The 13,132-nt window shown below is 41.7% G+C and overlaps 1 protein-coding gene across 1 annotated transcript in view; it reads right to left on the bottom strand.

Annotated features, from left to right (window-relative positions):
• Acyp2 (acylphosphatase 2) overlaps window positions 1-12,674 on the bottom strand; it is a 166,121-nt gene extending 153,447 nt beyond the window's left edge. Inside the window, exon 1 of the mRNA XM_037209318.1 lies at window positions 12,423-12,674. Within this exon, the coding sequence (XP_037065213.1) occupies window positions 12,423-12,659 (237 nt within the window). The 5' untranslated portion in view covers window positions 12,660-12,674. The remainder of the gene's footprint in view (window positions 1-12,422) is intronic.
• Window positions 12,675-13,132: the final 458 nt, after the last annotated feature.

Here is a 13,132-nt window from a genome sequence, read left to right as displayed (position 1 = left end):
GGCAGCTGTCTCTATCATTCTGGACTTTTGGAAGTTGCTTACAATGCTCTTCCTGTTCACTAAAGTAATATTGTATCCTTCTGAGGTCTTTGATGTAGTGAAGACTAGAAGTTATAATTTTGGTTTTCCTTGGTTATGATAAGAGATAAGGTAGATATGAAACTTTAGACTCACAAATATAAAATAAATAGAATATTTTCTTTGAATTTGCCAAATATAAATAGAGTAGATATTGTAACTGTTAATTCTTGCTTGATAACTGTTTTGTTTTGTATAATTTTACTATGTTAAAGTTAAAACTTTCCTTTTTAATTAAACAGAAAAGAAAAAATGCTGTGGGATAATGTTTTTGTACACTGGTTTAATAAAACACTTGTTGGCCAGTAGCCAGGCAGGAAGTATAGGCAGGATAAGCAGACAAAGAGAATTCTGGGAAGAGGAAGGCTGAGTCAGGAGATGCGAGCCCGCCATCCAGGGAGCAGCACGTAAAGACACACAGGTAAAGCCATGGAACACATGTCAACATATAGATTAACAGAAATGGGCTGAGTTTAAGTGTAAGAGCTAGTCAGTGGCATTCCTGAGCTAATGGCTGAGCAATTTTAATTAATATAAGTTTCTGAGTGACTATTTTATAAGCAGGCCACAGGACTCTGTGGGAGCTTGGTGGGGACCAGAGAAGGCTTCCAGCTAAAAAGAGCTGACTGGATTCCCATGCAAATGTTAGATTTAGGAGATTTAAAGAAGTGATAGTCTCATATTGTATGTATTCACCTTTTGTGAGGCAGATGTTAAATTCATGGTCAACTAGTAATAGAATTGTCCAACAACACTGGAAAGACTTGGTTACAGCAGTATTGGAATCTGTTCCTCAATTACAGTGGAGGACCTGGTAGAAAAATGAAACTAAGACCATTGAACAACAAAGTAGGACTAGAGGTATGAAAATTTCCCAAGACCAACTTCTTGGAGAGGACAATTATGCTGATGTACAAAGATGTCTGTATATGCTGACCATACCCTGGCTCTATGCCATGCAGCAGATTTGAATGCTTGGGACAGAATTGAAGAAATAAGAAAGAGAACTAAGTCATTTACTAAAGTTAGTCAGGGCCTCAAAGATATCTTCATTGATTTTTTTTTTTACAAAGATTGACTTCAACTATAAATAGAATAACAAATCAGAAGCTAGGCAAATAATAATTGAATTTTTTGGCTTTTGAAATTGCTAATTCACAATGCAAAAGGGCAATTAGGGCTTTAAAGACAAGATCAACACCCATACAGGAATGGATCTGAGATACAGTCAATACTGAATCTCATAACCATGATGATATTTGGATAGGAGAGGTGATTTGCAGAGGCTTGAAGAAAAATCAAAATGTCAGATGTTTTAATTGTGGTAAACAAGGTCACCTAAAAAGGGATTTTAGGTAGAGCATTCCTAAAAACAATGATTTTTCTAGGAATAATCCAAACAGAAGGCCCATGTCTTCTGAAGTATGCAGAAGGTATGGCAAAGGCCAACATGGGACCAAAGAATGTAGATCAACAAGGGACAGACAAGGTGACCCTTTGCCATTGGGAAATACCTTGGGGGGCCTCTCACAGGTTCCCATGTCAAACTTGGTTCAATCAATCCCTGTCACCATGCAGGAAACTCCTCCCCAGAGCAATTAAAGAAACTAATGCCTATTGTAAAAAAAAAAAAAAAAAAAAAAAAAAAAAAAAAAAAACCTGCTCTGAATGATAGGACAGCTTTAGAAGATAAAACAAAAATTTCAGGAGAAACTATAAAGCAAATATTTTGTCAAACTATTTATAAATGATCAAAGACCAAAGTTTGAAACATGAATAAATGACATTATAATTGAAGGTCTTGTAATAGGGGCAAATGTAACAATAATTACACCAGAATCTAGTTATCCAAATTGGCCTCTTCTGGAGGTAAATGTTCAGGTTTTAGGGATTGGAACTTTATCTAAGGTAAAACAAAGCACAAGATGGATCAAACGTACAGGGTCAGAAAGGACAGAGAGGAAAATTAAAGCAATATGTGGCTAACATAGCAATGAATTTTTGGGGAAGTGATTTATTACAGCAACGGAATACCCAGATTAACATTCCTCCAATCTCAGAAACCAACCATAAACTCAGGTATGTTTCTAGGAAAAATATTAAAAAGATACTATAAAGAACAGTCACCAAACATTCAGGTTGTGCATAAACAGGGCTCACAGCTGCTGATCTTTCAAAGGTACCAACAACCCTACCTTTAAAATGGTTAACTGACATCTGGGTGGAACAATGGCCTTTGCCATCAGAAAAAATACAGGCCTGAGAACAGCTGGTATAGGAGCAGCTAAATGCTCAACATATTGAGGAATCGACCAGTCCTTGGAATTCTCCTGTATTTGCTATTAAAAAGAAATCTGAAAAATGGAGAATGTTAAGAGATATGAGAGCCATAAATAAAGTAATTCATCCAATGGGTTCTTTACAGCCTGCAATTCCCCTGCCTTCTCTGTTACCTAAAGGATGGTCTATTATAGTAATTGATTTAAAAGACTGATTTAAAATACCTTTGCAAGAACAGGATAGAGAAAGATTTGCCTTCTTTGTGCTTACTTATAATAATTCTCAGCCTATTAAAAGATATCAGTGTAACGTTCCCCCACCAAGGATGTTAAACAGCTCCACTTTGTGCCAATATTTTGTTCAATGGCTATTATAAATAATTTGTAATCAGTTTCCTCAATCTATAATTTACCATTATATGGATGATATCTTACTAGCTGGTTCAAATGAAAATACTTTAGAGAAAATTTTGATGTAAATGAAATTTTGCCTTGCTGGGGATTACAAATTGCTCCTGAAAAAATACAAAGAGGAGATTCTAGTAATTACTTAGGATATACTACAAAAATTCAACTCCAAAAGGTACAAATCAAAAGAGATCAATTTTGGACTCTTAATAAGACTTTAAAAATTGCTGTGAGACCTTAACAGACTATGACCAACAACTGGATTAACAACTCAAGAACTGAATAATTTATTTCAAATCTTACTAGGTGACAAGGACTTAAATAGTCCAAGAAAAGTATCAGCTAAAGTTGAAAGAGAATTGGCTGTGGTAGAAAAGAAATTATGGGATGCATATGAATCCAGAGCTTGATTATACTCTGGTTATTTTACCTTCTACATATTCCCCTACTAGAATTTTAATGCAGAGAGAAGATAATATTTTAGAATGGATATTTTTAACCACACAAACAGAGAAAGAACTTAAAGACCTATGTAGAAAACATTTCTGAGTTGATTCTAAAAGGAAAATTGAGGCTTCATCAATTAGCGGGAACAGACCCAGCAGAAATTATGGTACCTTTTACTAATGCTAAAATTTCCTCTTGATGGGCAAAAATGAACATTGGCAAACAGCAATAAATTTTGGTTTGAGTTTAACAAAAAATATCCCAAAAGCAAAAGAATTTTGTTTATAAAGAGAATTAGTTGGATTTTTCCACATATTATACAGGGAACATCAATATCTGGAGCCCCTACATTCTATACTGATGCAAACAAATCAGGAAAGGCAGGTTATAAATCATGACATTTAAGTAAAGTCACTGAAAGCCCTTATGATTCTGCTCAAAATTCAGAATTACATGCTCTTCTCATGGTATTATTAGGTTTCCCAGAACCTTGTAATATAGTTACTGACTCTCAATATTCAGAAAGAGTTGTTTTACACATTGAAAGTGCCAATGGTCCCTTCAGCGGGTAAGCATTGGGGCCCCTTTCTTTCCTTCTTCTGTGTTGTCTGTCATGTATGTCTGCCCATCCAGTTAGGAAGGAAGATTTTTTTCTTGTTTCAGTTTGCCTGGCACCTCCACATAAGAGCTGACCCCCCAGGAAGCAGAATCAAGCCTCGGCTCCTGAATGCTGTCCCTCATCTTGAGACACCATGTGGGCATATGGCTGGGCCTAAAAAAAAAAAAAACCCACAGAAGTCCCCCACTAAGCATAAAACATAGTTCCAACACAACTTTCCACTTCTGTTGACTGCCATCTTCTCTCTTACTGTTGCTTGTCTGCTGTCTCCCTCTACAAAATGAGTAACCTCTACATCACCTCAACCCCTTCCATGTCTGATCTCTATGGCATCTAATGGGGAGGAGGTAGACAGACCCTTGAAACCTGCTGAGGAGAGTGCAGCCACAGTTGAGACCATATGTGCCGCTTCCCCATCAGCCCCACTCCCACTACAGGAGGTTACACCTCCACCAAGGTACCCTTGGAGTGAAGTGATTCAATGTTCACCTGTCACTGAAGGTGGAAATTCCTTCACACTTCAGTATGCCCCCAAGCTGCTGCAGGCCACCCCCCCCCCCCCCCCGACTCAACCCCATCTCAGGCTCGAAGGCTGGTGGAAGTATTTCTGTTCAACCTGGGACAAAATGCCACTAACCAGCCATGGATTCCCACCCCCATAGCTGAACTCTCCCTTATCTGGAAGGCAGTTAAAGAGTCAGGCCCTGATTCACCTTACTTCGAACAGGTCTTCACTCAATGAACAATACAACTACAGAATTACTTTGGTATAGTCTGCTCAAAGCTGTGCTGGAGTCAGCCTCCTTTCTTAGCTGGAAATTGGCTTATGATGATCAAGCAGAAGCTCAAGCACCAATGAACTGATTAATTAATGTTCCAGTGACCTTTGACATGCTCACTAGATGAGGTAACTTTGTCCATTCTGTCTATCAGGCACAGATTGGCCATCAAGCCTACGACTAATAGGTTGCTGACCTGGCCTTCGAGGCTCTTAAGGCATGCACCCCTCAGGACCCTTCAACTTACTTCCACAATCTTATTCAACAGCTAGGGGAACTTTTTACTGATTTTCTCACATGTGTCAATGAGGCAGTGGAGTGGAGAATAGACCCAGGCCCCACTAGGGAAATGTTAATCAAACAATTGGTTTGGGAAGGGTTTAATGCCTCCACCCAAAATGCAGTCGCAGTGGTCCACAATGAGGACATTCACAAGTGGGTACTGGCCACAAGAGGTCTTGACCCCAGTAATGGTCCCATTGTTGCCCTAACCACTTCCCTGGGTGCCTTCCTTGCAGACAGGCAGTGCACCAATGATACACCCAAGGGCCCCAAGTAGATTCTGCTGAGGATGTGGCAAACCAGCCATTTGCGGTGTGACCACCTCTGAGCAAAGCCTAGGACCCAATGCCCCAGATGCAATAAGGGATTTCATTGGGCAAAGGATTGCAGATCACAGCCTGCCAAAGCATTAGCCCCTTTAAACTCCAGGTGGGGCACTCCTTAGCCCCACCAGTAAGAGGACGCTCTAATCCAAAAGTCTACTGGGCACTGCACATTTTTCCACACTCCCCAATGCTGACTGTCTATCTTAGTGGACAAGGTGTTAAAAGCTTGGTGGAAATGGGTGCAGACATCACCATATTAACAGAAATGGAGGTGTTCCACTTCCCCGCTGGAAATTTAGACCTGCCTCCCCCAAACAGTGGAGTAGTAAGCAAACAAGATTCAAAAATTACCACTTGTCCAGTCTATTAGAAAGACCTTCATGGTAACAAGGAAGCCATTCACCCTACAGCTTCTACAATACCAAGAAACCTCTGGGGCAGAGACATCCTGGAGGGCATGGCTGCTGTTCTAACTACTGACAATAGAGCTTTCTTTGATGACCTTCAGGTCCATGAGAAGAGAGGCTTGGCAAATCACGATCCTACACATGAGTCACACCCCCAATTCTAAGGGCCACTGTCCTTCAGAAATCCACCTCAATCAAGCCTCCTAGCCCCATTCCATTGACATGTCTCTCAAATCAAGATATCTGGTTTGAAAGGGGGCCTATAATTGAACTCAGGTTGTCAATCCTAAAGAAATAAGTTGCAGAACTGCTAAAGATGGAGCACATAGAACCAACCACAAGTAAACATAATAACCCTATTTGTTATTCTAAAGAGATCAGGATGCTACTGCCTCCTGTAGGATCTTTGTGCAGTTAATGATCAAATGGAAAAAATGGGTCCACATAACCAGGCCTCCCCTACCCTAGCATTATACCTCTGTCTTATTATATTTTAGTTATGGATATTAAGGATTGCCTTTTTCAAATTCCGCTGGCATCATGGGATTGTGACCACTTTACCTTTATAGTATGGGAACCTAATATGCATAGGCCAGCCAAGAGGTATCAGTGGACTGTTTTATTCCAAGGAATGAAGAATATCCCCACAGTTCACCAGTTATATGTTTCTCAGGCCTTGGTAAATATTTCCAAGGATGTCCTCTTAATCCATCACATGGATGATCTCCTTCTGGCACATCCGGACTGCCAAAAGAGTGTTAAAAGATCTTGAGTCGTTATATCTGATGGTGGCACCAGGTTCAAATGGTACCCCCTTTGCATTTTTGGGCTTTTCCATTGCTAAGCAGATCTACCCCCTTCCTTTAAAGTGGAAATTAAGGAGCTGTACTCACTCTCAGAATTTAAACAATTATGTAGCACAGTTAATTAGCTTAAACCTTTTCTGCCCATCCTTGACCAAGAGATGAGACACCTCTTTTCATTGTTGAAGGGCCCCACCTGTCCTTCCACTAAGGTTAGGCTTACCCAAGAAGCTATAGATATGCTACAAAAGGGTTTGGCCATTCTAGCCCCCTCCAGTCCGCAACACCATTGTCCCCTGTAGCAGGAATCTTAAAAGTTCTTATTAATAAAATCAAACCTGAGCCAGGTATTGGGGTGAACTGGAAGATCAGAGAACCAGAACAAGCCACAGCTACCTCACTTCGCCAGATCCTCAGCTGGTCCTGTTTCCTCAGACTGGAGGCCTCTGAGTCCTCATCCAGAATGGGTCTCAGCGAACTGCTGCTCAAAAGCCTGAATGCTTAACCAGGCCAAATGCTTAACCAGGCCAAATGCCTCTAGTTCCTGGTCCTCACCCCTTATATATCTTTCTGCCTTCTACCACCACTCCCTAGGATTAAAGGCTCACTTTCTGGGATTAAAGGCGTGAGTCACCATGCTTGTCTGTATCCTTGAACACATGGATTTCTGCCTAGCTCTGCCTCCCAAGTGCTGGGATTAAAGGCATGTGCTACCACTGCCTATTCTCTATGTTTAATATTATGGCTGTTCTGTCTCTGACCACAGATGAGTTTACTAGGGTGCACAATATTTCGGGGAACACAATACCACCACAGTCCCCAAAGGCCCTTATTGGCAATGGTCCTCTGAACACCCAGGGGGTTTGAGGGAGTGTTATGGCAATCTGGGCACCTTCTATGGATATACGAAGCACATTCTGACCTGCACAAGGTCATCTCTAAGTTTGACAAGTCCTTCCAACTTGGCCTTAAGGCATGAATATTGGCATGGAGAACATATGGATGAGAGCCAGATAAGCTTGTCTTCCCCTTTTCTCTAAAGAATACCCAGTCCCTCTGGGTGGATTCTATCTCATTCCAGGAAATGGTTGCAGGATTCACAGGAATTACTAACAATCATTTGCAAAAAAAAAAAAAAAAAAAAAAAAACCCAAGATCTTAGCAGAGCTCCCCACACATCCAATATAGATACAGCCCTTGCAGTCCCCTCCTCCACTCCCATCCCTCACGCCACCCTGGCCTTTTCAGATTCCAATAAAAACAGATATGGTGTTCTTATCCAGCATCCTGGCTCCAAAGATGTTACATATGTTGTCCCTAACCCTAGTTCCATTCAACTGGGTGAGCTATTGGCCCTCCTCAAGATTCTAGTGGAGTGCAAGATTGAGCCCATTACTAGTTTTTTCTGACAGCCAATATGTTATACAGGAAGTTTGTGTGCTGGGCTTTTCTGGCCATAGATGGGTAATGTACATACTCACTACCATTGCCCCTTTTATTTCCCCCAAAGCAGAAGATCTATGGACTATGGTTCCCTTGCTTCCCATTCTGTTGCCAATGGCAATTAACTCCCCTGCTTTCCCTGTGATATTTACCACCAACTCTTCCCTAGTCTGCCCTTTATGGACCTGGTGCTGACCACCAAAATATTGGAGGGCACCTGGTCTATGGAAAAAAGCCCTTTGCTTTACCACCCCCCCCCTTTTTTTTTTTCTTTCTCTTGTCAATGCCTAAGAAATAGAATTAGTAAGAGACATGTCCCTACTGGCCTGCAATTCATGCTTCCATGCAATTTGCCTCACCCCTCAATTACTCCATTCTACTCTGGGAAAAATATCCCATCTCAATACGACCAGGGTCCCGGTGATGTCATTGGAGAAAGTTTTTTTTTTTTTTTTTTTTTTTTAACTAAGGTCTGTGACAACTTTAAAAGGACATTTGATCCCTCCTGGGTGATCACATATGCTTTGATTGGTGGGGTGATACTGTTAACCCTTATTTTCTTTATATGCCTCCTGCAGCACATCCAACAGCAGCAGACAGTGACTAAGGCAACTCTTCAGATTTTAATGGCTCTTAGACATCCTGCTCATTGCCCTCCACAGGAGGTTATGCATGCCTGGTTCTCTGAAATTCAAAAGACTACTGACTAATAACACAGTTCATTAAAAAAAATGTATAATTAAGAAATGCAGATTAATAGTCATCTATAATAGTCAAACTTATAGTCAGGTATGTTTTCAAGGTAATACACAGATATATTTAAATTAATGGGTGGTCTTCAAACACTTCAAAGACCTACAGAATATGGCACTTAAGATGTTTAGTAACCTAAGGCTTTTCTTGACAGTGAGACATGTCTGCTCCTGGCAGCACCCATCTACTTCAGAGAAGATAATGGGCACCGAAGAAACTGCATATGGAATTTACTTTCTTTGTGGCAAAAGTTAGCCACTGGGTAAGAAACTGTCCTTGCCTTGACTGTTGACAGTATGCTATCCAAATTGGACAAGCAGGACACAAAAGAAGGTGACTACAGAACTTTATCAAGACAAGGCAGGACAGTCCTTCAAAAATCCTGCTTCACAAGAAAGTCTGTCAGATATTCTAGGCCTGTAGGATAAAGATAGATGGCCCAACATTACAGAGGAACTTTGGGTGACTGTCCAGGCAGTCAGCTGTTTCTGTCATTTGTTAATTTTGGAAGCTGTTTGCTCTGCACTTCCTGTTTACTTAGGTAATATTATATCCTTCTCAGGTCTCTGATGGAGTTGAAGACCAGATAGTTATAGTTTTCCTTGTCACCAAATTCAGAAAAGAAACTCAAAAAAGTGGTGTAAAGAGTATAAGGTTGAGAGACATAAAAAATATTTTTGTGTTGATAATACAAGTTAGCATAGAAAGTGAATTAGGTACAACCCTTTGGACTCACCAAGGTAGGATTGATAATAGAGTATTTTCTCTGAATATGTCAAATTCAAATGGAGTGGACATTGTTAATATATTTCTTGCCTGTATATATTTGTATATAGTTATTGTACTTATTGTATTTAGTTTTACTATGATAGTTAAAATTTTCACTTTTTATTTAGACAAAAAGGGGGAAATGTCGTATGATATTTTGATTGTGTTCTGACAAATAAATCTTGTCTGGAGTTAGAGGGTCGAGCTAGCCACTAGTTCACCATAGAGATTAGGAGGACTAAGGATAAATAGTATACAGGAAGTAATAAAGTGGGGTGGAGAGCGGCCCTTTTGATCAGAGGAAAGAGGTAGGAAGCAACTGTGGCTGCTCCCCTGGATCTTTCAGGCTTTTAACTTGATATCTAACTCCTGATTTTTTCATTGATAAGACTAATTAGATTAACACTTCACTTATTTTTCCACAAACTTAGAAGTTTTACCTACTGAGTCACCAAATCCTTTTCCACTTACAAAAAATTGGTGAATTGGGATAATCAAATGTATTTATCTCTTTAAGTTTGTAAAACAGTTCACACCATGGGATTTTAGTGCTCTCCAAGCTCCCAGGAGAGGCTTTCATAACTAGAGATGTTTTGGTAACTGTATGTGTTGACAAATTGGAAAGCCTATTCCAGATACTTAAGAGTCATCCTTATACTTCTATTGTTCTAGAACTACTTCTGGTGCCAAAATCTGTATTAGTCATGGTTCTCTAGAGTAACAGAACTTATAAAGTGAATCTGTGTATATAGAAAGGGAATTCATTCCGGGCGGTGGGAGCACACACGCCTTTAATCCCAGCACTCAGGAAGCAGAGGCAGGTGGATCTCTGTGAGTTCGAGGCCAGCCTGGGCAACCAAGTGAGTTCCAGGAAAGGCACAAAGCTGCACAGAGAATCCCTGTCTTGAAAAAACAAAAAAAAAAAGAAAGAAAGAAAGAGAGAGAGAGAGAGAGAGAGAGAGAGAGAGAAGAGAGAGAAAGAAAAGAAAAGAAAAGAAAAGAAAAGAAAAGAAAAGAAAAGAAAAGAAAAGAAAAGAAAAGAAAAAAGAAAGGAAGTTACTAGAATGACTTATAGGCTGTGGTCCTGCTCATCCAAAAATGCCTGGCTATGAACAGAAAGTCCAAGAATCTAATAGTTGCTCAGTCCATAAGGCTGGATGTCTCAGCTGGTCTTCAGTATATGCCAGAATCCTGAAGAAATAGACCCTAATGCTAATGAAGGAATGGACTTGCTAGCAAGGTGAGGACAAGCAGGCAAAGATCAAAAGCTTCCTTCTCCCATGTCCTTATATAGGCCTCCAGAAGGTGTGGCCCAGATTAGAGGTTGGTCTTTCTACCTCAAAGATATGGATTAGAAGTGAATCTTCCCACTTCAAATTAAACAAAAATGCCTCTCAAAAGTGCCCTCCATTTTTGAGTTTTAGTTAACTCTAGATGTAGTCAAGTTACCACAGTATCAAAAGTACTAACCAGGCCCAATACTGCTCAGCTTCTGGATCAGACAGGATCAGATGAGTACTATGGCCATGATTCCTGATGCCTTTCTAAAGGTACAAACCCAAGAATTGTAAGGGAATCACTTTTCAAACTTTCAGCTTCCTTGCACATTGTTTCCTAAACCTGACCTCAGACTTGTCTGCCATGAATTTCCTTCCCTACGTCCCTTTTCATAATGACTCTGTGAAGCAAAGGTGCCTTATAAGGACAAACAACAACAATAAAACACTTCCATCCATTTTTTAACCTTACCCTGGATACACTGCCCCAAAGTGTAAAATATCTATAAAGTAACAAAATGGACAAAAATAATAACAAAAGGATAATATTCCTCTCTTTTTAAAAGAAGGTTCTATTAAAAAAAAAAAATCCCCTTTCCTGCTTAGAAATAAATTCCCAATACAAACTCACCTTTTAAATCTATGAACAGTTACCATTAAAGCTTATTGCTATTGGTGGTTAATAAAAGCATCCCATATCCTGTTTTTATTATACACATAGACAGCACATCTGGGGTGGGAGTGGGGTGCGCATGGGGTGAGCAGTAAGAAATTCTCCTCAATAGTGGGATAAAAGCATGAGGAGGGAGAATGGAAACTCAGACTCAAGCAGGAAGTTATATCATTGTAAAAGAGCCTTGTTTTTATTTTGGAGACAGGGTCTCATGGAGCCTCGACTGGCTTCGACTTGATACCTGGCCACCTCCCAAGTGCCAGCTGGATTATAGGTTTATGCCACCACACCACATTGGTGTGGCACAGAGTATTCAATCCAGAGCTAGGTGAAAATTAGGCAAGCACTCTACCAACTGAGCTATACTCCCAGTCTCAAAAACCTTTCTTCTTTTAAAGGAATAATAGTATATATTAAATCTTTACAGTACTTACAGTTCATTAGATTTCATTTTCTCTGTGTGTAGCCTACACTGGTCTCGAACTCAAAGAGATCCACTTGCTTTTGCCTTAACGAGAAGGCGTGGGCCACCATATCCATGTCAAGCCCCATTAGGTAAATTTCAAAGAATGTTTTAACATTTTAAATTACAAATATAAAGATTATACAATAAGTCAGACATTATGTTCTGTGCAACTATTTAAGCTTATAATGAAACAAAAATTAGAAAACTTCATTTAAATTGCCTGAGAGTGTCGTGCAGTGGTATAGTGTACAAACGCAAAAATATGTATAAATATGTAAGGCTCTATCTCCAAAATCCAAGGAAGGAAAAATTGCTAGTTAGCTGGAGAGGGACTACAACCTCTGACGAAGTAAACCATCCAGTATCATTAAGATATCCTTGCTAAACCCAAGTCTGACAACGCTTTGTGACCAATAACCTCTGCTTTTCCGGCCCACTTCAGCGTTTTCCAGTAGAGTGGCAGCCCGCCCCTCGGACACCCTGGGTGATCTCCCTCCACACCCCGGCGCCTCCCTCCCGCCGCTCTCCCGCGCACGCGCAATGCCCATCCTTCCCACGCGCGGCTGCTGTGTCATGGCTGAGCGGAAGTCCGTGCCTCAGAAGGAAGAGGCCGCCCTAAGGCGCAGGGCACTAGCTTCCTCCCGGCCCTCCCACAGCCCCGTCCCGGCCTCCCGGGGTCGGGATGTACCCTGCACTCTCCCGAACACTTCGTAGTCCACAGACTTGAGCGGCTCCGCCATGGCGGCCAGCCTTCTCGCGAGCAAGCGGAGCGGGGTGTGCAGCGCGGGTGCGGCGGCGGCGCGGAGGAGGCTCCTGGGCGCTGGCGCGGCGGCGGCGCGGAGGAGGCTCATGGGCGGCGCGGGTGCCCGGCGGCGGCGCGGAGGAGGCTCCTGGGCGCTGGCGCGGGTCCCCGGCGCTGGCGCGGCGGCGGCCGGGACCCTAGCGCCGGGTCATGCGTCGGAAGCCGCCCTGGACGGCGGCCCGCAGTGAGGGCGACGGGACGCCAGGCGGCGGGCTCGCAGGCAGGCTGCGCCCCGCACGGTCCCCAGGACCCGGTTCTCTAGATTGCCCAAGGTCGGGCCTGCGAGGGGATTAAACCAAACTAACATATTCATCTACCCACTGACGTTTATTTGACACACAAAACAGAGGTTTTGTTTTTTTGTTTTTTTGTTAAGGATGAAACTAAGAGGGGACTTGTTGGGAGGAGGAAGGGGTAGAGCCAGAGTGGCCAGGGGGAGAGAGGGTAGGTAACAGGAGATAAAAATTACCAAAATTCATTATATACAAGGATAAAATGTCAAAGAATTTTTCTAAGTTTTAG

Source organism: Peromyscus leucopus, chromosome 10, assembly GCF_004664715.2.
Source record: "Peromyscus leucopus breed LL Stock chromosome 10, UCI_PerLeu_2.1, whole genome shotgun sequence".
Taxonomy (NCBI): domain Eukaryota; kingdom Metazoa; phylum Chordata; class Mammalia; order Rodentia; family Cricetidae; genus Peromyscus; species Peromyscus leucopus.
This window is presented reverse-complemented; position numbering and strand designations above follow the sequence as displayed.